The sequence below is a fragment of the Pterocles gutturalis genome, unplaced genomic scaffold (genome assembly GCF_000699245.1).
Source record: "Pterocles gutturalis isolate BGI_N339 unplaced genomic scaffold, ASM69924v1 scaffold20776, whole genome shotgun sequence".
Taxonomy (NCBI): domain Eukaryota; kingdom Metazoa; phylum Chordata; class Aves; order Pterocliformes; family Pteroclidae; genus Pterocles; species Pterocles gutturalis.
In genome coordinates, this window is record NW_010106020.1 from 77,004 (window position 1) to 89,128 (window position 12,125).

General features: G+C 40.6%; 1 protein-coding gene across 1 annotated transcript; it reads right to left on the reverse strand.

The window, feature by feature from the left end:
- Nucleotides 1–4,916: 4,916 nt before the first annotated feature.
- KCNK10 (potassium channel, subfamily K, member 10) lies at nt 4,917–11,506 on the reverse strand (the record flags this gene model as incomplete). Its single annotated transcript, XM_010087632.1, has 3 exons — nt 4,917–5,998; nt 7,987–8,129; nt 11,320–11,506. Coding segments are annotated over 3 exons (960 nt in total), but the record flags the coding sequence as incomplete, so codon positions are not given.
- Nucleotides 11,507–12,125: the final 619 nt, after the last annotated feature.

The window sequence follows — 12,125 nt, forward strand, 5'->3', positions numbered from 1 at the left end:
TTAGAGAGACCTTCTCAGCCCAGCATGATCCAGCTCACAGAGCATGTGCTAGCTACGTCAGGGCACCCCCAAATCAGCTTTCACAATTGATTCCAACAGCATGAGTCAAGATGCACTGGCAGGAGGAAAAAATATGGTCCAGCTCAGCAACGGCATTAAGGAGAGCAACTGTTATTGGTACGAAAGGAGATGGGGACCTTGGGAAGAATTAGGCAACCTAAAGGATTTTTGAGATTTGCATTTTTCTGCTGATATATTTCAAGCAACTAGTTTCATACATTAATCTACAAGCCTTTATTTGCATTTCATTGATTTGTGTTGATTTGCTTTATGTTTTCATTTATATTTTATTGCCTAGGGAGCTGTTTCTGAAGCTGGGCTTATTTGTATTTAGTATTGACATAATGCCATCCCAGTAAGTGCGAATGGCACTGCAGAGAGGAGTTAAACAGCAAGTCTTTTCTCTAAAAAGCTTAAAAACAACAAGCTAGCACCACTTCACTGCACCGACTTGACTGCAGCAGGTTTTGCCCTTAGATTAGACAAAACATAGTTCAGAACAAATAAATGTACAGGAAAGAATGAAGCAGTTCCCAGTCACCTTTCAAATACATATCTGTTTAGTAGAAGACTTCATGTTCTGGGTTAGTACGCAACATAACATAAAGCTTGGTCTTCGCCTGTTGTTTATTTTTAGTGGATGATGGGGCAAAGTGAGACTAGCAGACATCATGCAACCAACAACACGAATAAGCCCCTGAGAAAACCAAAGCTGGCAAACAAACAGCCCATGTACAGCATAAACAGCAATTCTTCAGGAAAATGCAGGTTTTTTTAAGGACAGGGTATTTAACACCCTGAACTCACAGACATACTTTCATTTCTTGTGGGTTAGAGAATTTTGCAGAAAATCTCTGGCATAGCCCATTAAATGGCTTTGGAAGAAGCAGACTTGTACTAGAGACATCATAAAGCCAGACAGCAGAAGCTCAGATGATTTGTAATTTCACAGCAACAACCAAAATCAGACTTCATGAATATAAATTACTGTGTTTTTTATTTACTATTATTTCTAATAACATTTATTAGAAATAATGTTCCCTAATAAAGGATAATGTAATTCACAGACTGCCACATAGATGAAGTTACAAATCTTTTCAAAACCACTCATGCAAAAGCTGCACAAGTTCAGTGACAGTTAATTGTTCAGGAGGATCCCCAAAGGAGCATACCAGAATTCTCCTGCACAAGACAGTAGAAAATGGGACTGCAGAGCTGAAAGCTGTAGAAAAACAGAAGCTGAGACGTCCTCTATGTGTGAGGGCTGCAGCTACAGAAAATCCATGTTTCCTTTGTTCTTTCAGGTCCCAATTCCCATGTCAAGTCATGTTGTGCTCAGAATAGGATCTAAGAGTTAAAGTAAGTCACCCTTTTGCTAAACTTAATTTCCAGGCTGCTGTGAAAGTGTATAATTTAGAGCAAGGAGTTTTGGATATGGTTCAGACTATCTTTTGCTGAAAGTTTCAATAATGGTGAAAGAGCCTCATTAGAAATAACATCACAATTTTTTATAAGTATTATTAAATGCCAAAGGAAGATAATTTTCGCTATAAAAATACTTGATGTTTGAACTGAGATTCTCTCCCAAGCTGTTGCACACACCTAAACCAAGGGACAGCCTTTACAAGGGGAGAAGCAATTTAGGACATTAAAATGTCATTTTAGTTGTCAGACACTTCTGTCTCACCCCCTATGCAATACACCATTTTTATTTCCCATATTATAATAAAAATTATATATACTGAGGTATTTAATAGGCAATCATATAGAAGAAAATATTTACTCCAGTAGCAGACTGGCAGCTTTCTTAGCAAGTTTCACAGACACAGAAATGGAGAGGAATGAAAGACAGCATTTTGATTTCATGTAAAAGGTCATCAAATGCTCTGTTCTGTATTTCACTGGGAGTTTATTCAGCATGCTGCTTTGTCCCTGAAACTACCATAACCCAAACCAGGAGCTGCTGAAGACACAGCTGATAAAATGTCAGCCACGGACTCCTGCATGGCATGGCCAGGCAGAAACTAAAGTGAGACATACACACCATCAGCTAGAATCTGGACAGGGGACAGACTGAGAACTCAGAAAGTTCAGAGATTAAAAATATGCCAAGATTTCTTTGTCCTTCTATCCCATCAAAGCTGACAGTTTTCAATTTGGTCACCAAACTTTGCATCCTCAGTCACTTTGTCCATGTTGACCTGTTTTCTATTATTTGCCTGCTGTCCAACTCCCTGCTCACACAGACAAGTCCTACAAGACAGACTTTTGCTTTCCCTGACCCTAATCAGCAGAAATACACTCTCTGTGACTATGGCTTATATTCCACATACAGGAAACGCATCTCCCATATCCTTACAGCTTCCTGTGCATCTGTGCAGGACTTTTCCATTACAGGCAAGCATTTCTTGCAAGAACTCAGTTGAGGAACAAATAACACTGCATGCGTGATGTTGGTTTTGGCACTCGGTAACCAGGGAGAACTGTTAGCACAATCTGTATGTTTTGTATGCTCTCAGAGTCAGGTGAGATGCTTTTGTGTGCCTGATCCTTCCATACAAGCAAAGGGCAGGACAATGTGACCAGGCAGTACTTTAATTCCCAGGACACAAATCGCATGCCTGACCACTTCTGAACTTTGTTTGGAATTCAGAAGCAAACCTAAACTGTGGCCATCGCTCCTAACTTCCCACCAGGCCACAGTAAAACCCCAGATCTGAACAACGTAAAACCGTGGTACATTCCAGATATGCTTCATCCATCCTGGCACTTCAGAATTAGCACATGGTTCACTGTATTTCTGAGTGAGACTTCAGAAGATTTGCTCACGTGTGGCACTTGAGGCTGAACTTCATCTCAGGCCTGCCCAAAACCACGAGCAACAGGAGAGCTAAAGGACTCTGATGCTTGAACAGACCTGCATCTTGCTGGTATCTGCCTGTGGCCTGAGAAGGATGGGATCCAAGGATGGCCACAAGCTGCTGTCTGTGCCATTGTGAAGCTGAGCACTGGGCTGCATGGCACAAAGGCCTCCAGGAGCCACGGCAGCTCTTGAGTCAGATTAAACCTTCCCTGGGGACTGGACTTACTGCCCTGTCTCCAATAAACTAAAGCCAGAGTGCAGCCCTGCATCTTAAGGGATTCATGGGTGAACTAAGGAGAATTCAATTGCTGTTGGATCTTACTGAGTCAAAGTAATCCCAAATGACCTGAAATTTTTCAAACACTGTTTTTTCATCCTTGATTTCCAGATAGGTACAAAATTAGAAAGATTATATGATATTTCAAGTGAAGTGGACCATCAGACAGAACATACTAAGAACTTATTTCCTCCTCTGCACTAGTGGAATTTGGCTCACTCCTGCAAATCAGAGTCAATTAGATATGCAAATATGCATCCTCAAAATTTGCATTCACAATGCCATGCTTCTGTTCATAGCCATGGCAATCATGTATTCTGGGGACCAGTTAGATTTTGAGTTGGCTCCTTGTGCATAAACTCTCAGAACCTACCACTGAAAATGAAGCGTGCATTTTTGTGTATGCCGACATGGGCACACAATTCCAAAAGTCTGTGTCTGTATGACCTGCGAGTGTCTGTATGTTTGACTAATTTGTAAGACTTGGTATGTCTCTGCCATCTACATTCATGCTTACTTTACCTATAAGCCTACAGTTTGAATTGCAGGAATTTTTTTGATTTTGTGAAGGCGCAGGGAAAGCGTTGCTGGTGGAATCATGTGGTCTCATTTCCAGCATGCAAAACCTTCTATCTGCAATGGCAAACACAGTAGCCCACAGGCTGAGGCTACAAAAATTTAGCATGTTTTGCAATTCCCATTTATGATTTTGCAGCCTTTTCTTTGAATATTTACTATGAAGTCCAGGGACATTTGTATTTCTTATATCTGTATGTCCAGACACCACAAAAGATTTTTTTCAAATCCCCACAGTTTGGTTACATTTCACTTTAGTTTAGAAATGCAGAGAGCTCATGTTTAGAGTTTATCAATAAAAGAGAGAGCAAATGTCAAACAAAGATAGTACCTGAAAGGAAATAAAACTAATAATTCAGAATTCTTGTTTAAAAAGTTAAAAAATATGACAGCATTAATGGCACTTAAAGCTATAAGCACTTAAAAGACTACCACCATATTTTTCTCAACTTCTTTTCCTAAACTTGTTTTTTTTCTTTTTCTTCTGAGATTATGACTGCAGCTTATGTCTATACCCAAACCCATCAAAAGGGGCAGAGAGCCCTGAGATTCTGTGGTTGCCCTGGCCCTCATTTGAATAGCGTATACGCTCTTATGTCTATTTTTAGAAATTCAGATTCAGCTACAAAGAACAGCAGTTTGCTGACATGCAAAAGCTATAGCTTTCCTTCTGTTGTCATGGTCTTACAGCATTAAAATTGAACGGTTTTTTTCAGTGGTAGAAAGTGTGAGTGAGAAATTATTTAAAAAAAAACAGTTGGCCCACTGTTTTATACACCTAGCCAAACATCATTAATTTAATGTTTCTCTTCTTTTAAACAACATAGCATGAGATGTTGCATTTTCTTCATATGCACCTTCTTGCTGTGTCTTTACATTGAATATTTCCTACATGAGAAAAAAAATCCATTTGTTTCTTTTCCTTTTTTTTTTGTCACTGGTTAAGATAAATACCCACAGATTTTTTTCTTTTTTTAATGAAAAGAGCAATCCGACCCTCAAATATGTCAGTGTTGATTCTTCAAACCAGCACCCAGCTGGTGGCTGTGTCCATGGACATTCTTTTGGAGTTTAGAAAGATAATGCATTTGATTCAAAAATGAAAAAAAAAAAATCTAGCTTGGATCACGTGCCAAAACGTAAACTAAGCCTTACTAAAAGTTTCTAGTTCACTCCAATCATTTCTCCTCTTTTTGATCACCAGGGAAGGGCTTCATGGGTGCATATTCCATTACAAAGATACACTCTTTTTCATCCCTTTCAAAGGCTCTTCTTACATAGCTGCCTTTTGTCTAATGTCATGCCATGGTAGGAGCACTCTGGTGATATTGCCATGGTTCAATCTCTTCCTTTGTGTCTTGCCCTGGTAATCTTATACAGGCTGAAATTTCCATGTGCGTAGCTTTCTGTTGCCATTCTTCAGTGCTGTGTTTCTGATTTGTTTTGGCAGAGCAAGCTTAAGTCTTTATGGCACAGTGAAATATTCTTAGATGCTATATAATTCAGACTGAAGAAGGAGTCTGTATAAGGCACGTGTCTCGATATATACGTATATAAAAACACTAACATTGTTAATTCAAGTCAAGCATCTTTTACATTTTATTTCTGTCTTCAAGTAATGCTTTGTTTTCTTGTTCCCTTTCTTTGGTTTCGTTGGGGATCACTCCATTATCCAGGTCTGAGTGCTGCTGGATGCAGTTGGTCAGGACTGCAGTGCTAGAAGAGTTCTCAGAATTACACATCTTCTCCGTCTCCTCTTCCTTTTTTTCTTCATCCAAGGAGTAGTTTCGGAAGGTCTCGTAAATTTTACGCACATCCTCAGGGATGGTCTTTTTGAGGTCTTTGTTTTTCCTTTTGGTCATCTTAGCAGATGATCCAAACTTGTTAATGATGTTGTCCTCAGATGCCCCCTGCCCGTGCTTGTTAAGCTGATCTGACCCTTTAAGGCGTAAGTTGTTAGGCCTGTTGTTGATGCTTTCCTGAGATGAGGCTTTGAAGCGTCCTGTTTCCAAGGCAGTAAAGACAGAGCGCTTCTCTGGAGAGAGAATGTCTAAGGAGTGGGCTCGCTGGTCCAGGCCCAGGCGCCTGCGCTCCATGCTCCGGATGGTGGCTGCCCGCTGAAGTTTGTCGTGGATCTCCACGCTGAGCCGCCTCCGTGTCTCTCTGAACTCGGCTGTCACGTTCGCTTTCCACTCCGCTGCGTGGGCTTTTATTTCTCCAACCTTTACAACAACAAGAAGGAGAAATTAATTTTAGAAAAAGTAAAATGAATCAACAGTCTTTCCTACAGAACAGCAGCACAAGCACTTTCTTCACTGGCATAAAATTGGAAACCAGCTCCAGTGCATCCATCTGGACCCAAATTTCAGCAGTGAAGTAGTTATACTGGGCAGGCTCTAAACACACCAACTAGTGATTAGCTAATGGCTTATGTGGCATATAACTTGTCTGCCTGTTTCACATTTTGCCACCCCACACATTTTATAGCTGTATGACATAATGGGAGGTGTTCGTGCTAATCCCTCCTTGGCTAAGAACAAAACTCCTGACTTGTAATGTCAGCCATAGATAGTCAGGAATGGGCAAAATTAATCGCATATAATTATAACAATGTGCTTCAGAACATCACAATAACCAGTGTAGCAATACAGCAATGTATTTTCCCATATTGCTCATGGATGGAGCTGTTCAGTCCCACTGAAAATTCTGTTCAGTGCCACAAATGTTGGAAATACTTATCAGACAATTTCAAGTGGACCTCTGACTGATTCAGTCTAGGGCTCATTCTCAAGGACAAATGTAGCTGTCTTTAATGGAGGTGTCCATTGCATAACTGTCCAAATATCACCCTCTCAAGCCAGCTGGAGGGGTTTTCAACGCATACTCTGTGTGGGCACCATGAGCATGTCCTTAAATGTCTCATTGCTTTGCTCTGTTTTACTCCTTTGCACCTGAGAGTAGAATAATCGCTAAGAGTAAAGCACCTATATGGCTGCTGTATTGAATAAATATTTATTCCAAAATGAGGAAAAAGGAGATAAATGACCAAGCAATATCTCAGTCAACACAGGCCTTTTCCAAAGTTCAGCTAAAGGAGAACAGATTCAGGAGTATGATGTCTGCAGGAGCCCACGAAGGTCAATGGTTTGGCTGGGCTGCTGTAGCCAGAACGCAGTTTCTGCATCCACATGGACGTCATCTTTGGTTCCTCAGGAAAGATGAGCACGTGTGCACTTAGAACGGAATGACTTGTGGCAACAGGCATCTCACATCCACCATGAGAGATCAGATTCCCACCTATAGGTGCCTGCTGATGATCAATTTGACAGCCAAACTCTCTGTGAAGCCCCCTTTATTAATGGACATGCACAGGGGATGCACAGGGCTTCAAGTAACACATATGCCTTCATAAATTATAAACAGCACCACCTCTCTGCCAAACTTTGTTTACACCTGCTCTTTGGCTAACCCTGCCAAGTTAGCTTTGCTAGTAATGTAGGAGATTGCCTTAAAAACTGAAATTACATTATTATTAACATCCTCCACAATAGGCTTCAGCTCTAAAGTCTTGGCAATTGCATTCTGTTTTCCACCCTTAGAGTGAAGCATTAGCAATACTGTCTTTGAATCACAGAGGGCATGTTCTGAGTGAATTTAACCATGTTCTCCCTGATGCTGACTACTCAGTTGCTTCAATTTTTAATAATATGGTACTCAGTAAGGGACCTGAATCTAAACCTTCATTCAGAACCATATTCCCTGGCATAGGAAAAGGTGGGAAAACTCAATATAAAACCCTTGTTTAAAGGCTGATTCTTGTTACATAATGAAGAGAGCCAACTAACGTCTTCAAAACCCATGCATCTCTAATTTGTAAAGAGAAATTTTTATCACAGTTTTGTAGCTAGTCTCACAGTGAAGGCTGCCCTCTCTTATTCCATAATTGCAATCCTACTGATGTGTTCTGTATTTGGTAGTACTGATAGAGGTGTAACAAGCTAGGCTGCTTCAGTTGCTTTTTTATTTCCTTTTGTGTAGGAACAAAAGATCAGACAGAACTAACCGGATACCGAAGGCAGCCGATGGAGAAATCCATGACAAATATTGAGCATTGGTCATGGAGAAGGGCATCCTTCTTTAGACAAGCAGGAATTGGGCACTTAAAGGTCTCTTATAAAATGACAAACCATGGAGAAATGACTAGCCATACCTCTTCTTTCGTCTTCTTGGACAGGACTCTTAACCAGTCTCCAATCATACTCAGGACAGCAGCAAAATAGGCAAGGCCAACAAGGATCCAGAACCACACTAAGGGTTTATACCACTCCCGGTAATGGATTTCAGCATTTCCTCCTGAAATAAGCATATACTTGTGCTTAAGAATCATGAGATGCCAAAATTATGACAAAACATCTGCAATTCTGAGAAATTCCTGAAAGTATTTCTTGACTCTTGACCAACAGCACTGTAGTTTTAATAAAAGATGAGAGGTCTGTCAGATGGGAGGAACACAGTCTGTTCTTAATTTAAGACTCTTGAAAAAATTACCTGTTGTTCTGCTGCTATGTGACCTTACAGGGCACCTCATAAACACTTTTCTTTATATTGCTCATACTCTGAAGCAAGCCTGAAATACGTGCTTTGACAGTACTTGCAACAGCATGAACACATTTCCAAGAAAAAATTTTAATGCAGGTGGTCTTCCTTATTCTGAACTGCCTGCAGCCTGGTAGTTGAGAAACTTCACATTTCAGCCCCCTCACATTAGAGAGTTTCCATATTTTTTTCTGTTTTAGCTATAGGATTGAGAGACCTATGTGCAGGAGAAGGAAAAGTTGCTTTGTCTTCCCCTCCAAATTAGGATATCTGACAGGAAGGCAACCACGCATCAGCCCTGATAATAAGGCTATACTGTCTGCTTGGTTATCAGTTATAGAGGTGCATTCTCTGGACAGTGACTTGAGATGAGATATGAATCAAATGAAGCAACAAATACCCTCTACGGCCTTCATGCAAGTCTCAGGATGAGCTGGTAAAACAAGTATGTACGACATTTGGCAAATCTAATGGACTATGAAGAGCCTCAAATAAGTGCAGCGTCAGCCAGGCTGCTGCCTACAGCAGAATACAACAAACTTTTCCAAAGAAACCAACCACAAACTCACTTTTGAGACTCGCAGTCCTATCGGCACTTCAAGAATGAGAGCCAGTGAGAGGCAGGCACAGCCCTGAGCTGAAGAGAGCAAGCAGCAAAGAGTCTGCACAGCCCCGTGGTCACAGCCACATCCCTCGTTGCAGGTAAACCAACACCACCTTTGTGGTACCTGTGTAAATGCCCGCATGAAGAGCAAGCCTACCAGGGGACTCAGGCAGAGGATTATGTATTTCCTGGACCCCAGCCTTGGCTAGACGAGAACTAGACACCAGCCTGTACCTCTGTATGACTACAGAGAGATTTTAGGACCAAACAACACAGTTCAGCATTTCCCCCTGAGCTTTCTGCAATCTGAGACATTCCTATGACTTTAATTTTATCCAGACTTGATATGAGTGTACATACAGTGTTCAAACATCCCCATGGAAGGTCAGGCACTTGAGAATTGGCAGAGACCCAAATATTGGTTTTGATGTTAATCTCTCCCCATGGACCGCATGAATCACACTCTTTTTTCCAGTCTTTAGGAGTGTGCAACAATGGGAGGTGGGGGCTGTTGTTGCTATGGTACAATGAGGCTCTTCTGATCATACGTGTCCCTGAGGAAGCTTGCTATGGAACAGATTGTCTAGGTCTATCTTACTGACTAATCAGGAGACTGCGAAAGTATGAGACCACTTTTTTCAGCCTATCAGATATTAATTCATTTTTTCATCCACAGGCTCCATCCACAATTGTATCTCCAACAGTAGTACAAAAACTTTCCCAGTTTGCCAAAAAGGGACACATTCTAGGTGGAATAAATCAGCGTAGCTCCATTAATGCTATTTTACCCAATATGATGTAGTATGTTTGATCTGATGTTGAAGGGACAGAGATACTGAGAGTAAAGTGAAAGAAAATAAAAGTGACAGAAAATCTGCCTCAAAACCAGCAATAAAACCCAAATCTCCTGGTGATCACCTGTCTTAAACACTTATCATGAGATCGCCTCTGAAGTTTTCTCATTCAGGGTCCTCCCTTTGATTTTTGAAAAATCCTGGTTGTTAGTAGCCACCCAGCTGTAGAATGTATTCTCCAAATCATGTTGGATATAACTTAGTTTAATATTCAGAGCTTTCTTAGTATTATATTATTGAAGAAAACAATACTGCAATTTTATATGCTTATAGAAAAATATTGCAAATTATTTTTATTTCACACTGTGATACCACAAAGACAGAATATCAGTGAGCTTCTCTTCACATTTAAGTATTTAAAATGGACCAAGCTCATACAATCACTCCTGTGTCTGAATGCTCGTAAAACGCTACTTTTTTCGTATCTGAGGCTCTCTTTGTTCAGTACCTTTTTTCCCTCAATAATTCATGTCTTCTGTACCACTATGTCATAAAAAAGGAGGATTAGAGTTGTCTCTACTAACAGACTTGTCTGCAGCTCTTCAGCAAAGAAAGCTTTATACATCCCTGTAGTTTCATTTGATGTTTTTAACTCATTTGTATTTCACTGATTTATAGGAAGTAACAAACCAGTAGCATAATATGGCCATTTGTAACACAGGCATCTTAATGCCCTTAATGAGAAACCCTAACAGGAATGACGGGTAGAGCTCATGCACTAACACAAACAAAAAAAAAAACAAAAAAAAAAATCCACTTATCTTAACTACCTTTTTGTTAGCAGTTGTGTGGAAAAAACCAAACAACAAACCTCTAATCTCTCCAGCCAACAACCTTGACTCCTTTGTTGGAAATTGATAAGGATGGATATTTATAGCTCCTGCTACTACTGTATTAATCTTGGAGAGTATCCTCCTAGCACTGAGTTGCATACCCCATTAGTCCTTCTCCTTCTATCTGAGTTTTCCTTAACAAGGCAACTGCAATGTCAAATTTTCTGCCAAGGTTAAAGAACAAAACGCAGTTTTTGAAATGCCGCAGCTCCTGTAGATGAAGCCTACTACTTACTGCACCTGACCAGAGATTTCTCCAGCTCTATGGCTCAGCCCTGCTTTGGAAGAGCTTCATTCAGTCATCACTTGGGCTACTTGCTTCTCCAGTCAGCCTCAGATTGAGCTATAATGAGCTAATACAAATCTTGAATTCAATGGCAAAGTCATTTGACTTGTGCATAATTCATTGCACAATACAGGATAATCAGGACTTCCCAGGTTCCCGTTATCTACACTGCTGAAAGCTTGCCATCTGCAGGTGGCAAGGCACCTGGATCTTAAGCCAACCTGGTGTCCTACTGCACAGTAACCCCAACAGAAACACCTGGCATCATTTCACTGAAATATAATACATTGTGAAAGGCCTCCTCTCTGCACCAGAAAAATTCTATGAGCCAAGGCCCTTGTGCACAGCACCTAGTCTTGAAGCTGCTCACCTGCTACAAAGTCACCGAAGCCAACAGTAGTCAGAGTGACAACCACAAAGTAGATGGACTCCAAGGCTGTCCATCCTTCAATGTGTTTGAAGATAACTGCAGGAATGGTCACAAAGACAATGCAGCCTGCCAGGATGAAGAGGATGGTAGAGATCACCCGGATCTTTGTTTGACTCACTTGCTTTTTCTAGAAAAAAAGGAAATAACAGAAGAAAAAAAAATATTTTTGAGTGAATTTCTGGGATTATATCCATTGTGAATGGCAGATTGATGATTCTGGTGTCATCTGATATGTCTCTTTCTGCCTTCTGTGAGCTTACTAGGTGGAATACAACCCTCCTTCCCCGTTAGTGAGAGCCCTGGCCCAGTAATAGTGAACCTCTATGTCTGGCCCCAGAAAACTGTGGTTCTCATTTTCCATGCACCAGGCAGTTACTAACCTACCAGAAACACAGCCTGGAAAAACAGTCCTGAGCTTCAGAAAGGCTTCAGTACACTCCAGTTCAGGTTTGATGTAAGAAAAAGTGCACATTCATACCTCCATACATGTATATGTACACCCACATTGCCTCACCAGCACCAAGCATTCAACAAGCAAGACTAAAATGAAAATAAACCCTTTTTTGCCTCTAAAAACCTGAGATTTTATGTAGAAATAATTTGTTTGTTGCGTTTTCTAGACTTAGGATTTCTGTCTTTCATTCACAAATCATAGAATCATAGAATTGTTAGGGTTGGAAGGGACCTCAAAGATCAAATATGAAGGCTAAATCTCCTTTTCAAAAATAGATACCTATATTATCAGT